A 16515-nucleotide genomic window follows, 5' to 3' on the forward strand; every position below is an offset into this window, starting at 1 on the left:
GTCACCCGGCGGATACGTGTTCCCTTACAATGCCATCAAATAAACATTTAAAATTACATGCAACCATGAATGTGCAATTTTGAAAATAATAAACTAAATACTACTGCTTATTAACAATAAAGAAGTGACGAATAAAAAATTAGTCACATAGCCAAGGTTGTTCATTTTCAAAGATAGCATTGTTGACGAATCACTATATAAAAATAAGTGATAAGGGACGCGGACGAGGATAGCTGACCACCGCCATTAAATCTAACATATTTCATTGTTCCATTATTTTCTTGTCATTTCGTTTTTTATTTCGATTATAGAGGTTTTAACCTTAAGGTCATTCGCCTCTTCGGGTTAGAAAAATCTCTTATGAAAAATTTCTAACTCTATGTGTGGGGTCGAGGCTCGAACCCAGGTTGTCATTTCGCTTGTCTTTGTTAGATTATTTAGTGTAATGTAAAACACATCTCGCAAATGAACTTTCTGAATCTCCAGTCTACCGTAGAATCGTCATTTACACATGTTGAATGATACCATTTGGTGCATGCATCACAAGCAACCCATTCTCGGCCGTTCGTGGTTTCGATCCTGTTATCGCCACATTTAGGGCATAAGTTTAAAACGTCATCAGAATTTGCTATGAGATTGTGAAGCAAGTAAGTTCTGTATTTGATAGGTTCGAAATCTAGATCAAAAAGAACTTTGTTCAGTAGATAGCGTTCTGTATTGTTGATTACGTGAAGACCACAATGATAACTATCGTTTTGACAGTTTATTCTCATTTCACCGATACTTAGAGCTTTAAATGTGTTGAATATATCTAATAACATTTTATTTGTAAAGCATTTTTTTACTCTTTCTAATGTATTTAACAACTTGTTGTACATTTCATGGGGTGAATGTCTGAATTGTGGATCAAAATAGTGAAACACCATTTTTTTCGCATCAATTATTGCAATTGTAAAATGATTGTTGTACAACAGCGGCAACAAAACCAGTGAATGATTTAAATTTTTAATGACGAGATCTTTCATATCGTTAAGTGAAATATTGTTGCATTGATTTTGTATAAGACGATCGACCATCGTGAATAATAAACTGGACTGCACATGCGTAACTATTTTAGCGGGCACTCCATGATGAATACAAAAGAAATTCAGAACAAATTCAATCAAATAATTTGAAACCCAACTAGTCCAGTTGTCTTGCCAAAGTGTTTTTAGGTCGCCATAAAGAAGCTTATCTACTCTTGAACAAAATCCATAGATCATCACAATTACTTGAGCGCTCTCTAGTATAATAAAGCGGATCAGAAATAAGATTATTCTCAAGAATACTATCAAATCCTTTGAATACGGTGGAATCGAAACCTTCTAACATATGATCGAACGGAATTGTACTTTTGTCGTAAACTGATTCGACATGCGTAATTTTCGATTCAAACGGTTCCAACTGTGTAACAAGGGAAACCTCATTATAATTGTTTTTCACTTCTGATTTTGAAGTGGCAAAGTTTGAAATATGTTGAGTGCTTTCTTCCACAATTGTAGACAATCGTGTTTTAGTTGTTTCATCAGATTCATTCAATTGACGAGGTGATAGATTATTTCTTTTACGGAAAAGACAAGTTGGTGTTGACACGGCAATCGGACTTATTCCCGCTAAGCCTGCTTGATTTAGCAGATTTTGTGGTGCCATTTTTGTATCAAAATATCTTTAGCAGAAAAAAGATCCTTTCTGTACTTAGTTCTTTTATTTTTGGGACCATCGATCTCATTTTTAAGGGAACGCTTTTTGAAGGTTTCTTTCGTTTTTTTAATATCTGAAATTCGCATATTTGTAATTTTATCGCTGTCACAGGATGACATTGAATGAACGAGAGAAGCTGACTGAGAAATACACTTTTCTGATATATCACTCAGTTGAGAATTTGGAGTTTGAAACTTAAATGTTTGGATGGTTTTATTTTTAGAGCATGTGGACTCGCGTTTATTATTGGCCCGAATACCCTTGTTTTCTTTAGTCCGTATGTTACGTGATGATCGATTTTTTGGAATTTTAAGGCGCGCTGCGATAATTTTCGGTTCAATATCCTTTTTATAAATGAACTCGATGTAGTCATCAATACGTATTGGCACTTTTCCCACCTCTTTGGATAGTCTAATGTCTTCTTTGACATTTTTGTGGTGAGCCTCAATGACACCGTTATTTGCTCTGTTCGCCGTTTTTTTATCTTCGTCTTTCAGCTCGCTAAATTCTTCATACCAGAGAGTTGGAATCAACATAGGAAGATATGTGACGATGCGACGTAAAAATGTTGTTACGAAGCTATGCGTGGCTGGATGTTTATCGCTAAATGTTGACATACTTTCATATTTTTCTTCAACAATTGCTCTAAATTCTTTATAACCTCTCTGATAGAAAGGGCTTTGTGAATATATTGTTTTTGATCTTTCATATTCACTTTCATATACTGCATTCTGTTCAGCCTCAATTAGCCCGCTAGGAGTTGTAGAAGCTGTTATTTCACCAGAATTTCTGAAGTAGTTCTGAAGTGTTGTATACATCTTCCTTTTTTCAACAACTGTTTCGGCAATTAGATATCTCCACAAATACGAAAAAAGAGTAAATACTTCGTTACAATCTTTTATGTCATGTACGGCTGACAGGACACATCGTAGATTTATTCTGTCTGGATCATTTGCATCGGTTATGTAATTATCGATAAGAGCGTATATGATTTTAGCAATATGTGATGTGCAAAGGCGTATTATGACAAATTTTACCTCGGCTGTTGGATCCGTTGCAATCTTATCAAAATACTGAGCACATGCATGCAGATATTGAATAATAGTCATTGAATTGAATGACAGACAGAGAGCATTTATTCCTGCCATCGCGAAATCAGAGGTTATTGTACGAACAACGGTATACAAATCACGGTTCGACCTCATTTTGATACGGTTGATAATTTTCAACAGGAAAATATGAATGTTTCCAGTAGAATGGTCTGTTGTAAATACTTCAGCTATCGGAAACGTCATAAAACTTTCGTCGTTGTCGTGACATTGGATCCTGGTAATTAAACTATACATAAATACAGTTTTTTTTCCCAAAATATCTTTTTGTGGATTCCTCCAGGCTCCTCCGGTTGCATCAAAATAGCAATCTAATGCTCTTTTACCCCGGTCGGTGGAGTCCAAAATTACTTTGATTTGCGCATCGTTTATTAGTCCAGCATTGAACGGTCCAAAATCTAGAAACCCTAACAGGTTGTTTTCCATATACATTTTAGTTAATGCAATCCACGGGTCAGCGTCTCGCCTGAGTTCGTTGCGAATTTCTGCCCCAATCTTTCTGACAACTTCTTCAGATGTACAAAGTTTGAGATCATTGTCGATTGAAAATCGATTGCGTCGTTCTCCTACATTAACGATTTCAGAACGAATTAAATCCTTAGGTCGTTCTTGCAACAATCGTTCCTTGAAACGAGCACGATCTTTTCCGCGTACTTGATGACACATATCATCAGGATGATTAATACTCTTCATGTCATGTAAGATGTCAAATGATATGTCACCTGATCCATTTGTCAGAAATGTAGCTCTTAGCACAAATCTTCTGCATTGCATAAATTTGCATACTGTATAAATGAGAATAGTTCTCTCAGATTTGATTTTTGGTACTGTATCTTTTTTATGGACAACATACATATGACAGGGAGGAGCTACATCTCTGATAATGTCATGATAACTTGTTATGACCTTTTTTTCCGACAAGTTGGCATTCTTTCTGGAAGCGTTAGATGTTCTGTAATCAATCAACCTTTTAGAAACAGGATCAATCATTTCATTGAATTGCTTCCTTGTAACAGATAATTTATTTCCAGAGTCATAGAAGTCTACCAAATGATACTTCAATTGTCTATTATCGCGAGAAGCAACCATTGTATCCACTTTTTCTGCGGGTCGCTTATTTCTAGAACCAGCTACAACTTCTTTATTCGTAGTATTATCCAACGGGAGAGAGGCTAGTTCATGATCGTAGTCATCAGTTAGGTAGTCGTTGATTAAATGGTGATCGATAAACCCTTCTGTAGAATTCTTTTTAAGTGACATTGCCTTCAAATTTAAATCAACTTTGATATTCTGTGTTTCATCCAGTGAGATAGAAGCAAGTTCGCAATCGTAATCATCAATCAGATAGGCGCTGATTATTTTTTCATTCTCATTAAATGCACCAGAAGAACAAACAACTGATGGAATCTCTTTCGCATATGTTGGAGAAAACCGTTGACACAAATCCAAATCTTCATTGGTTGCCATTTCTGGACTCTGATTGTTTATCTGTGAATTTTGAAATTCTTGCGCAATCTGTGTAGTACAGATAACAGCTTCCTCGCTCAAAGCATTGATTGGAAGGTTTTCTGATTCACCTGTTGATTTTGTCGCTTGAATATCGTGAACAGAATTTGTTTCAATCTGATCTACTTCCATCAATGGGTTTTCGACGAATCTGTCAATATTATTGATTTTACTGACTGTTAACAGCCTTTTCAAATGGTTCCGCAATTCTTTGAGCTGTTTACGTTCGAAACGCTTCTTCTTATTCATACTAAATTTTTCAATTAGGAAAATGTAAATCTCTGAATCTGCTGTTAAGGTCATTGTAGAAATATCAAAGCAGAACTGTACAGCAGCATTTATAATAGTTTCTTCGATTTCTTTCGAATAGAAATTAATCGGTTGATTTCTCAACCGTTTCAATGTATTATTCATATACATTTTTGTTTTTTATAATATTAGGAGCTTCACTCAAATTTCGATGGAATTGAACAATCTGAAAAAAAATTGTTTAACAAAATATATTAAAACTACGGCTATGTCCTGATTTTAACAATTTGTGAGCCGATTATGGCAATCAGATGAAAGAACCGAAAACATCTGATGTTATAATTTTTGCATGTGATTTCTTCGTATTGCTTGTCATATTCTACATATCCAAGTGAATCATTGATAGCTGATGAGTGTTAGAAGCGCTTTCAGTAACATAGTGGATCAATACATGCTTTTGAAGAACTGAATTACGTGGAGCTTAAAGTGTCCATATTTGTAAATTTCGATGTACTACATTTTTTGTGTATAAAAAGCGCCGATAGAAAATCTAATTTCTAAACGAAAAGGGATAGAGCGAGAAGTTGTAAAGGAGAATATTTGTATATAATCTGCGGAGGTCATCATCCCACTGTCGCTTAAACTCAACTTTATAAGCATAACATTTATGTTTTTGTTCTGAAACCTTTATCGGGTTCTACCATGTCAGGCATTCAGCGCTCATAGCATTCAACAAATTAACCCAGACGAAACCATTCATTTCGAACAGCTTAAAACACATGGTTGTGTGTGACAGTGCTATAATAAAGATCTACATATGAACGATGAGAAAATCAATGTTCCGCCACAAGATTACTTGCAGATTCATGTCATATTTGGGAGAAATGGAATCCATTCTGAAGGGCATGTGTAGGAATTACTTTCCAGTATTTCAAATAGTGATTATGTGGTGAGAATGTTGATGGACCGATCCATATCCTCCTACCTGACCCTGCAGTACAAAACATAATGCGATGGTAGCGCTACACAGAGAATTCTTTGCACATACTAACGTCAAATTTATACGAACCAGTTCGGTGAAAAAAACAGCACATTACGGTCTACCCCGCTTAAAAACCGCTATAGCAGTCAAAAGTTTAAGTTAACCCTAAAATGTTAATGTAATACAGGCATGCACAAGCACGGTGCAGCTCCGTGTCCTATTGCTATGCACTGACTCATAATGTGTTAAGCGGACCCTACACGTGTAGAAATATTGTCAATAAATCGATTATTGATCAATATATTGATCGTGTAAGGCTATCTTGAAAATATTGATCATGTAGAAATCAAATGGGATTGACGGATTGAAGCAGCCTTGTCAATATTTTTATTGACAATATTCTTGTCTCGTGTAGGGTCCGCTTTAGCCTTAAATTCATTGAGCTAGTGCTTGCGCTGGTTTCCAATGAGCTAGAGTTAGCAAGTAGCACGAGCACCGATGAGCGAGAGCCCTCGCTAGCACGGTGATAGCTAGCACGCTGTACGGAGCTATAGCTCAGCTATAGCAAAGCAGAATAAAAAAACAACGCGTTAGTGTGAGTGTGATGCCTGCAACGTTTTTTCAGCAACCTGTCGCACATTCACTAATGCATAGTTCTTGCTTTGTCCTATTCTTTCGTTCCATAGCTTACACTACTGCACCGTTCTAGCTCATCGGACAAGCTTACCGTGCCAGCTCATTAGGGGCCCTTACATGCACAATAAAAGTGTCATTACTAAGTAATGACATTACTGAAATTGTATGGAAATTCCGTCATTACTCGCCTTACACGTTCATTAAAAGTGACATTACTGCTCAGTAATGACACTACTAGCGCTTCGTGTAAGGGACCCTATTAAATTAACTCGTGCTAGCTGACTGAGCTAGCTCACCGAGCTTGCTCGTGCCAGCTTACCGAGCTGGCTCATGGTGCTAGCTTATCGTGCCAACTCGTTGTGCTAGCTCTCCGAATCCTACAGCTCGAGCACGAAGGTTACCTAGCACGAGCGGTGTCAGTGCTTATTGCTTTTGGTTCGTTCAAAGCGGCCGCTCAGCTCGTGTTAGGATCTCGTGCTGTGCTTCATGCATCCCTGATGTAATATTTAAAAAGTTATGATTTTCTTCATTCATTGTTATTAATTATTATTTACCATTATTTTTCGACCCATTTCTCTACGATAGACACATACAATATGTAGTTCTTTCCCACTTTTTAATAATGAGATGATATTCTTCGAATTAGGTCAATTTGAAAAGATATTTTTGTTTGACAGTTACGATTTAAATATAAAAATCTCTACTTACCATTTAGTAAAGAAAAATATTAAAAAAAAAGATGGGTGGGTAATGTTTAGGACATAACCGGAGTGTCGTGACTACTCGTTTGACATGTAATTCAAATCGAATGATACTCAATGAAATATGTGGGAATGTTTCAAGTTATTCTTTATAATTATGGTGGTTCTGAAAAGAACCTTGTTCACCACGCACGTCTGTTATGCACTGCGTCTTACACACGTCTGGCTTTGAGTAAAGCTGCGACACCCCTATTTATAGGTTTTATCATTAATGTTGATTCTCATTTAAAGTAGTTTTTGAACTATTTAAACAAATTTTATATAGCAAACAACGTATCGGTAGCAAGCGTTGAACGTTTTCCTTCCGATTTATGAAACAAGATTGGCAATCCATTTAGTAGAAGGAAAGTTATTAAGGTTCAAAATGTACGTAACACTTTCGCTAATTTGCACTACTATCGCTTTTTCGCTCGTTCTCGTGCCGTGCATGAGCCTTTCTTTTCCGTCCGGCTTCTAATGGCATAACCAAAACTAATATGCCGGCTTTCCCCCACCAACTGCTCTCGTCAAGCAACCCAATACGAATAATCATAGGAACAAACATGTAGTGGACCTATATATATATATATATATATATATATATATATATATATATATATATATATATATATATATATATATATATATATATATATATATATATATATATATATATATATATATATATATATATATATATATATATATATATATATATATATATATATATATATATATATATATATATATATATATATATATATATATATATATATATATATATATATATATATATATATATATATATATATATATATATATATATATATATTTAATATATATATATATATATATATATTTAATATATATATATATATATATATATATATATATATATATATATATATATATATATATATATATATATATATATATATTTTCTGCAAACGGGATACTGTTGCATATGTTTAAAATTTGCTTTCAGAACCGGTATAAAACCACCTCACAGAAAGTTGCATATGCTCGAAATGAGAGCTAATTGTTGCCAAAAGTGAACTTATATTCGTTACGCTTTGATGGATTGCTTAAATATTATTAAATTGGACGGTTATAAACCTTAACCTAGACGTACAGTATTCACATTTTATTAGATTTCTTATGTTTAACTTGAGTGTATCTACCAAAAACTATTATTATTGACTTCCAAAACGTTTTTCTTCCCCTCTGAACCCATTATTTACCATAACTGATGCGCGTTTAAGAAAAAACATAAAAACAATTGTATCAAATTACTTAGCATAGATATAAAAAACAAACATCCACCTTATCTTGTTTACGCTATTAATATGTAGATGTTGCAGCAGGTAATTGAGCTTTGCAGCAAAATCCAATTGCGATCGGTCTGTTTTAGTCGGTGATGTAAAATAGAACAGCCCATATAGAATACATCAGCGTTGCGAACAGCTATAGCGACGAAAAATTCAATTATCTTGTTTACGCTATTAATCGGTAGTTGTCGCAGGAGGTAGCTGAGCTTTGCCGCAAAGTGCCAATTGCTACGCTCGGAAAATGCTGTTTGATGCTTTTTTTGGGAAAAAAGTCGGTGATTAAGTAAGTCGTGGACTTGGGGAAATATAACATTGATTTATTTTCTGCGGAATTGTTCGGATAGAATAGGTCGTAGAACCCTTTGCGTCGATTCGAAAAATATATATTCTGTTTATGCCGAGGTTTGCAGTTTGTTCAGATGCAAACGACTCTTTAGCTACAGCAGTGCTGCCCAAGAGGCAAATAGTGAACTACACAAGCTTATCTTGTGTAATTCACTATTGGCCGCTTGAGCAGCGCTAATATAGATTTTCTAACATCGCATCTGTGGATAGTGCGCTAATCTAAACGATATTTATTGATGTTGAAAACTGGTACCTGCTATATAAATATTTCATATGGGTCAGAGACTACTCACCTCGCTTCTTAGTGTAGTATATTCTATAATTTTTCGAGTTTGCGTTCTAAATATAGCCACAACACAATGCACTAAAAAAACGCAACTTTTTCAGTTTGTTCATACCAGGAGTATGAATCGGTGGTGCCAGATATATTTAATAGTTTCTGATTTTAACTCCATAGCTGCCATATGATTTTTTTGAAAATCTTTATTCTCGTTTTAAAAAATCTGTATTTGTATTCATTGAAGAAAAAGAATTTTGTTAATTTAAGCGCATTTAAAAGTTTTAAGTATTGTCTACTATAAATTCAAACAATAAAAAAAGTAAATAAGTTTTTGATTTTTTTAATATAAAAAAATTAAAGGGTTGTGTACAAGACACGACCGCAGTCACATTGGAAATGCAGCTTTATTAATGAACACCATGCACGAATTTTTTTCATTATATATTCGTCCTAAGAAGGCCGGTTTGTTAATAACTATTTTTGGGATGCGGGACGAGAATCCTTTAAAATAATTCGAACTTTGCCGGCGATTTGTTTCTGCTGCAAACACACAGACGAACATTCCTCTTTCGCAGCTCATATCAAACGAGCACTACGTGACACAAGACTCTCTTTTATCAACTTTTTGGTGCAGATGGAAGACCATCCTTTTGTACGACAAATAAAAATATTTTCATCATTATTTTTGATGTGGCTTTCGCTTAGTGGCACGGTTGCCACATTCACTAATTTGCATAAAGGTTTTGCAGAAATCATCGGTGATTATTATTTTGAATATTTGCTTATATTATAATTCAATGGTGAAGGAACAGAATTAACAAGCACAAATTTAATACAAGTTAAGTTTGTGTTAAAAGGAAATTTTTAATCGAATTATTTTTCCATTATATATTTGTTCTAATAAGGACGGTTTGCTAATAACTATTTTTGGGATGCGAGGACGGAAGTCCTTTAAAACAATTCGAACTAAACCTGCGATTCGTTTCTGCTACACACACACAGACGAACATTCATCTTTCGCAGCTCATAATAAAGACGGTTTTGCTAATAACCGTGTTTTGGGCTACGGACTAAAATCCTATGGAACGATTTGAGCATTGCCTGCACGACTAATATGAACGGTATGAACCAGCAATTCGCCATCTGTTCCGCCATCGTCATTTGGAACTGCGAACAAAATCCTTCCAGCGGACAGATAAACGTTCTCCTAGCTTTCATTTGAGACTAAATTGGTGCAAATCGGTTTAGCCATCTCCGAGAAAAATCGGTGAGATTGTTTGCCACATACATACATCCATACATACATACACACACATGCAGACATTTTACGATCTCGATGAACTGAGTCGAATAGTATACGAGATTTGGCCCTGCGGGTCTCGGTTAAAAAGTCGATTTTCCGACCGATCGCACAACCTTTCTATATGAGAAAGGCAAAAAGGAGCTTGAATTTAAACTGGCCTGAGAGGCCCGGCTTGCCCTTTAATGTTAGGATTTTAGCTTGCCTTCACAAGGTTAAAGTAGGTTTATGCGTACTCTTAAAGAAGCTTTCAAAACTTTATGTAGATTGGGATGCTCTTGAAGCGTTTATTAGGAAGTTTTCATGTAATTAAAAGTTTTAATGCTAGTTATCCAAAATAAGTCGTGGAAACCGCTAATAGAATTTAATAAAACTAAAATTGTTACTTAGGAGAGCCTCTGTCTACTTTCTCATCCGTTAATTACGGCATCATCATAAAACCAATATTGTTTTAGTACCGAAAGACTCTTAATTTCTATTAGCATATTATGCTAAGGGTTAAGGAGCAAACGTATAAGCGGCCGAGTTTTGAAGGGTACCTTCTCCTGGATTCGGCGGAAAATCAAAGCAATATTTGAGATTTTTTGTGGAAAAGTCAAGACATACGAATTCATATCTTGAAAGCAAAACTGCTCCATAGGATGACTTCCAAATTATTGAACACATTTCCTTTTGGGATCTTCACTATTTTTGGGAAGTATGCCAAAATGTAATGGTGGATTATGAAAAAAGAATAATTTTGTTCGTTTAATGGCCTGTCAACAAAAATTTGTTCCATATATATTGGCACTATATTATAAATGAAACAATATTAGTAATCAATTGATTTCCCTGAATAAGAGAAAAACTGAAATTTCTGTCTTACAATACCATCATTCTGTAACTAGATTACGCTGCTACCGTAGGAAAAAGCTTTCATTTTGTCACATTGGCGGTTCCCCGTGATCATAGTTAATCACTAAAATTATAGATTTTCAACGGCACACAACTTCCCCTTCAATATGAAACTCATTATTTAAAAGTTGAAAAAACAATCCATTTTGACGCATTAGCGGACGGGGGGGGGGGGGGGCCTGCGCATTGTAAATGTCCAAAACTATTGATTTTGAATGGCCATCAACTCCTCCTTCAATATAATGATGATGAAAAAAATCCATTTTGATGCATCGGCGGACCCCCATGTACATTGTAAATGTTCAAAACTATTGATTTTGAATGACCAACAACTTCTCCTTCAACAATACCAGGTGACCGCTAATATTTTGCTGCAGTACTTTATTATAGGAAGCGAAAAAGGAACTGACGCATATATCCATCTTGCAAATATAAGCCATGAATGTCGTTCATGTTCATTTTGAACCGCTACTATGAAATTTATTTACAACAGTTCCAACGCAACGGATGATGAAAGTTATGGGGTTTTCGATTGATTGACACCGGTGTAGTGGAGTGCACTGAAACTGCACCGTTTTGTATGTTCCATTGACACTTCTACTAGAAAGTGCAAAACCAGTGCAATCCACTACACCGGTGTAAATCGATCGAAAATCCCATTAGACACACGGGCCATTCACATATGGGATTTTCGATTGATTGATACCGGTGTAGTGGATTGCACTGGTCTTGCACTTTCTAGTAGAAGTGTCAATGGAACATACAAAACGGTGCAGTTTCAGTGCACTCCACTACACCGGTGTCAATCAATCGAAAACTTCTTTAAGAGTTAACTTTCATCATCCGTTGCGTTGGAACTGTTGTAAATAAATTTCATAGTAGCGGTTCCGCTTTAGGTACCAACCATGAAATTCGTCTATGGCTTTCCTGCTCGGGCAGCAGCGTGAAAGTTTGTAAGCTTATGATGTTCATAAAAAAATGTCACGTTTTCAGCCTTGCTTGGGGATAGTGATTGATAAATACATTGTAAAAACTCATTTGTTGATCATTTAAATTCACTGAAATGATCATAACCGACATGCAGAGATGCCAGGTACTTTTTTCAAATGTCTGCAATAATAATTTTAAGTCTGGGAAGAACAAAAAATGTCAGGATAGCTAGTGTAACCAAAAGCCTTTATATTCAAAAATCTGTAAATATCTGCAACCAAACTAAAAAATCTGCAAATATCTGCAACCGAACTAAAATATCTGCAAATATCTGCGTCATCGAAAATATCTGCAACTTAATTTAAAAGTCTGCGAATTTGCAGACTTGTCTGCAAATCTGGCATCTCTGCCGACATGTGCGCTACCTAGAAACAAATAAAAATGGTTCATAGATTTTTGGCAAACAAGGCGTGTGCAGGGATGCCATTATGCCAGATTTATCTGGCACAGCCAGAGTTTTTTACAGCTTCCAGACAAAAAGACAAACCTCTCTTTCTGCCAGATTTTTGAATTATAGAAGTGTTTGCACTCACATTTTGGAAATTTGGACATATTTTCCCAAATTTATTAAAAATCTATTGAAAATTTTTCATGACCTTGAGGTCGCTATTAAGTGACAGATTTTGCCAGACATTTTTAGTTGATCTGCCAGATCTTCTTTGAAAAATAGTGGCAGCCCTGGGCGTGTGAGGCGAGTATGGCGATATTGCTTCACCTTCCCCTAAAACCAATAACGCGCTCTAGATCTAATTTTTCACAGCATTATGTGATAAAATCACCAGATATAGCAAAAAGTGCCAGAAAAATCGGAGTAGTTTCTGCTTTTTGTCAATGTGTAACATATTCTGGTATCGATGCATGTTATGTTTAGTATAACTAAGCTGACCAACTCTGACGAAAAAATACGTACACTGTGCGGACAGTTTGCCAGGGTTACCATATTCACAGATTTTTCTGTGATGTCACAGATTTTTTTCACAATTTTTGATCACAGATAGTTTTTTACAGAGGGCAGATTTTTGGCATTTTGATGAAAATTTCACATATTGTTACAGATTTTTGGAAATATTGTGATTTTTGCATATTTTTTGGAAATTTATCACAGATTTTATTCTGTTTTAGTTATCAGAGATGGTAAAAAGTTAGTTTTGACCGAAACATAGATTTCAATGTAGCATCCCTGCTGTTTGTATGAGCGTAGTGAAAAATTTCGCTTCGTTGCGGCATCGTGTACGGATTTTTTTCACCAGAGTTGGTCAGCTTAAGTATAACGATAACGGAAGATGTCCCACCTATATGTGATGCGAGAGCCAGGTATGAGGAAACCATCTATGGAAATCGAGTTTTTTTCACGATGTCCGACCCAAACGTAAGCAGTGCTTACATTTTTTAAATAATTTTTATTATTTTTTTTTTATTCTTTTCAGTACTGTCCGCGGTGCGGTTACTATCTGAGAGAGAGGCAGAATCGGCGAGTGGCTAGACAACGACGGCAACAGCAGCAGCAGTACCCAGAGCAGCAGGATCCAAGGCAGCAGCTGCAGCAGCTCCGACAGCAGCTGCAACAGCTCCAGCAGCAGCTCCAGGAGCAGCAGCCGCAAGCAGAGCAGCCGCAGGCAGAGCAGCAGCAAGATCCTCCGGCCTGATAGAATGATTAAGATATGAATAAACAATAAATTTTTTGACCTGCTCTTACCACCACCCCCTAATTGGGGGTACGGTGAGAGCGGACGAAGCGAAAAACCATAATGTCGTTCAGGAAATGAATTGTTTCCACGGAAATTTCAAGTGTATGATATTATCTCGTTGAAGCTTGTACAATTCTTCTGCATCGCAGTAGTCTTATACATTGCAAATTTTCTGAGACACATTTTATGATATCACCCGAATTTTTTTTGGAAACTCCACGTGGGTATCGTAGGGAGGGGCGTAAGGGTACAGGAATTGCCCACGCGTGTCCACAAGGGGACAAAAACGAAGGTTTTCTTGTCCACGTAAACAACCCCAAAGGAGTATTTTGCAGTTGATTTATCAATCGCTATCCCCAAAACATTTCTTTTTGCATTTTTCTTAAATACAAGTACCCATCCCGAATTTAAAAATGGCATCAAGCGTCGATTTTTGTCATCTATAACTTTATGGTGGGTGACAATAGTCAATGGCTGTCATCACCCAGTGTGCATTTGGTGGAAACGCTGTACCAGTTGACTGTAGGTAGGCCGGGATTAGATTGACGATTTTTAGAGTGATTGCATAACCTTTCTATATGAGAAAGGCAAAAATATAACGAAAAGTCCACGTGGACATTCCCCATACCGCCACCCTCTTTCCTAGAACAAGCCCTTGATAAGATTACTAAAGATTTAAGAAAAAATGGTCTAGGGGAAAGTATTCCAAAAATCGATTGCAAAATCCTCATATGTTGATAGTAAAAATTCACTGAACTGGAAAATACTTTCTATGCAGAAGTCATGTTGCAAGTATTTTTACATTACCCGGCTGCATTTTTGATCCTCTTGCATTTCATACCTAGCTTGATAAGATTCCTAAAGATATAAGATGAAATGGTCTTGGGGATAGAAATTCATAAGTCGATTGCAAAATGCTCATATGTCGGCAATTCAAATTCACTGAAATGAACATTACTGTCTAAGGAGATATCATAGCCCGATTATTATTACATTTCTTAGTATCATTTTCGATCCTCTTTCACTTAATATATAGCTTGATAAGATTCTTAAAGATTTAAGATGAAATGGTCTTGGGGATAGCAATTCTTAAATCGGTTGCAAAATGCTCATATGTTGGTAATTCAAATTCACTGAAATGAACATTACTGTCAAAGGAGATATCATAGCCCGATTATTATTGCATTTCTTAGTATCATTTTCGATCCTCTTTCACTTAATATATAGCTTGATAAGATTCTTAAAGATTTAAGATGAAATGGTCTTGGGGATAGCAATTCATAAATCGGTTGCAAAATGCTCATATGTTGGTAATTCAAATTCACTGAAATGAATATTACTGTCAAAGGAGATATCATAGCCCGATTATTATTGCATTTCTTAGTATCATTTTCGATCCTCTTTCACTTAATATATAGCTTGATAAGATTCCTAATTATTGGAGAAAAAATAGCCTTGGGGTTCTTGATTCATAAATCGATTGCAAAATGCTCATATTTGATAATTTCAATTTTACTGAAATGAACATTACTATCCAAGAAGATATCATAGCGTAATTATTATTGCATTTCTTGGTATCATTTTCGATCCTCTTTCACTTAATATGTAGCTTGATAAGATTCTTAAAGATTTAAGATGAAATGGTCTTGGGGATAGCAATTCATAAATCGGTTGCAAAATGCTCATATGTTGGTAATTCAAATTCACTGAAATGAACATTACTGTCAAAGGAGATATCATAGCCCGATTATTATTGCATTTCTTAGTATCATTTTCGATCCTCTTTCACTTAATATGTAGCTTGATAAGATTCTTAAAGATTTAAGATGAAATGGTCTTGGGGATAGCAATTCATAAATCGGTTGCAAAATGCTCATATGTTGGTAATTCAAATTCACTGAAATGAACATTACTGTCAAAGGAGATATCATAGCCCGATTATTATTGCATTTCTTAGTATCATTTTCGATCCTCTTTCACTTAATATGTAGCTTGATAAGATTCTTAAAGATTTAAGATGAAATGGTCTTGGGGATAGCAATTCATAAATCGGTTGCAAAATGCTCATATGTTGGTAATTCAAATTCACTGAAATGAGCATTACTGTCTACGGAGATATTATAGCCCGATTATTATTGCATTTCTTAGTATCATTTTCGATCCTCTTTCACTTAATATATAGCTTGATAAGATTCCTAATGATTGGAGAAAAAATAGCCTTGGGGTTCTTGATTCATAAATCGATTGCCAAATGCTCATATTTGATAATTTCAATTTCACTTAAATGAACATTACTATCCAAGAAGATATCATAGCGTAATTATTATTGCATTTCTTGGTATCATTTTCGATCCTCTTGCATTTCATATATAGCTTGATAAGATTCCTAAAAATCTAAGATGAAATGGTCTTGGGGATAGCAATTCATAAATCGGTTGCAAAATGCTCATATGTTGGTAATTCAAATTCACTGAAATGAACATTACTGTCAAAGGAGATATCATAGCCCAATTATTATTGCATTTCTTAGTATCATTTTCGATCCTCTTTCACTTAATATATAGCTTGATAAGATTCCTAATGATTGGAGAAAAAATAGCCTTGGGGTTCTTGATTCATAAATCGATTGCCAAATGCTCATATTTGATAATTTCAATTTCACTTAAATGAACATTACTATCCAAGAAGATATCATAGCGTAATTATTATTGCATTTCTTGGTATCATT

General features: G+C 35.3%; 2 protein-coding genes across 2 annotated transcripts in view; both read left to right on the forward strand.

The window, feature by feature from the left end:
• LOC131693633 (GTP-binding protein 1) overlaps positions 1-16515 on the forward strand; it is a 152588-nt gene that overhangs the window by 15882 nt on the left and 120191 nt on the right. The window lies entirely within an intron of this gene.
• LOC131693635 (putative uncharacterized protein DDB_G0294196) lies at positions 13420-13867 on the forward strand. The gene is made up of 2 exons (XM_058981605.1): positions 13420-13468; positions 13527-13867. Exons 1-2 carry the CDS (start codon positions 13454-13456, stop codon positions 13743-13745), a joined length of 234 nt encoding a protein of 77 aa, XP_058837588.1. The 5' UTR covers positions 13420-13453; the 3' UTR covers positions 13746-13867.

Source organism: Topomyia yanbarensis, chromosome 3 (genome assembly GCF_030247195.1).
Source record: "Topomyia yanbarensis strain Yona2022 chromosome 3, ASM3024719v1, whole genome shotgun sequence".
Classification (NCBI taxonomy): Eukaryota; Metazoa; Arthropoda; class Insecta; order Diptera; family Culicidae; genus Topomyia; species Topomyia yanbarensis.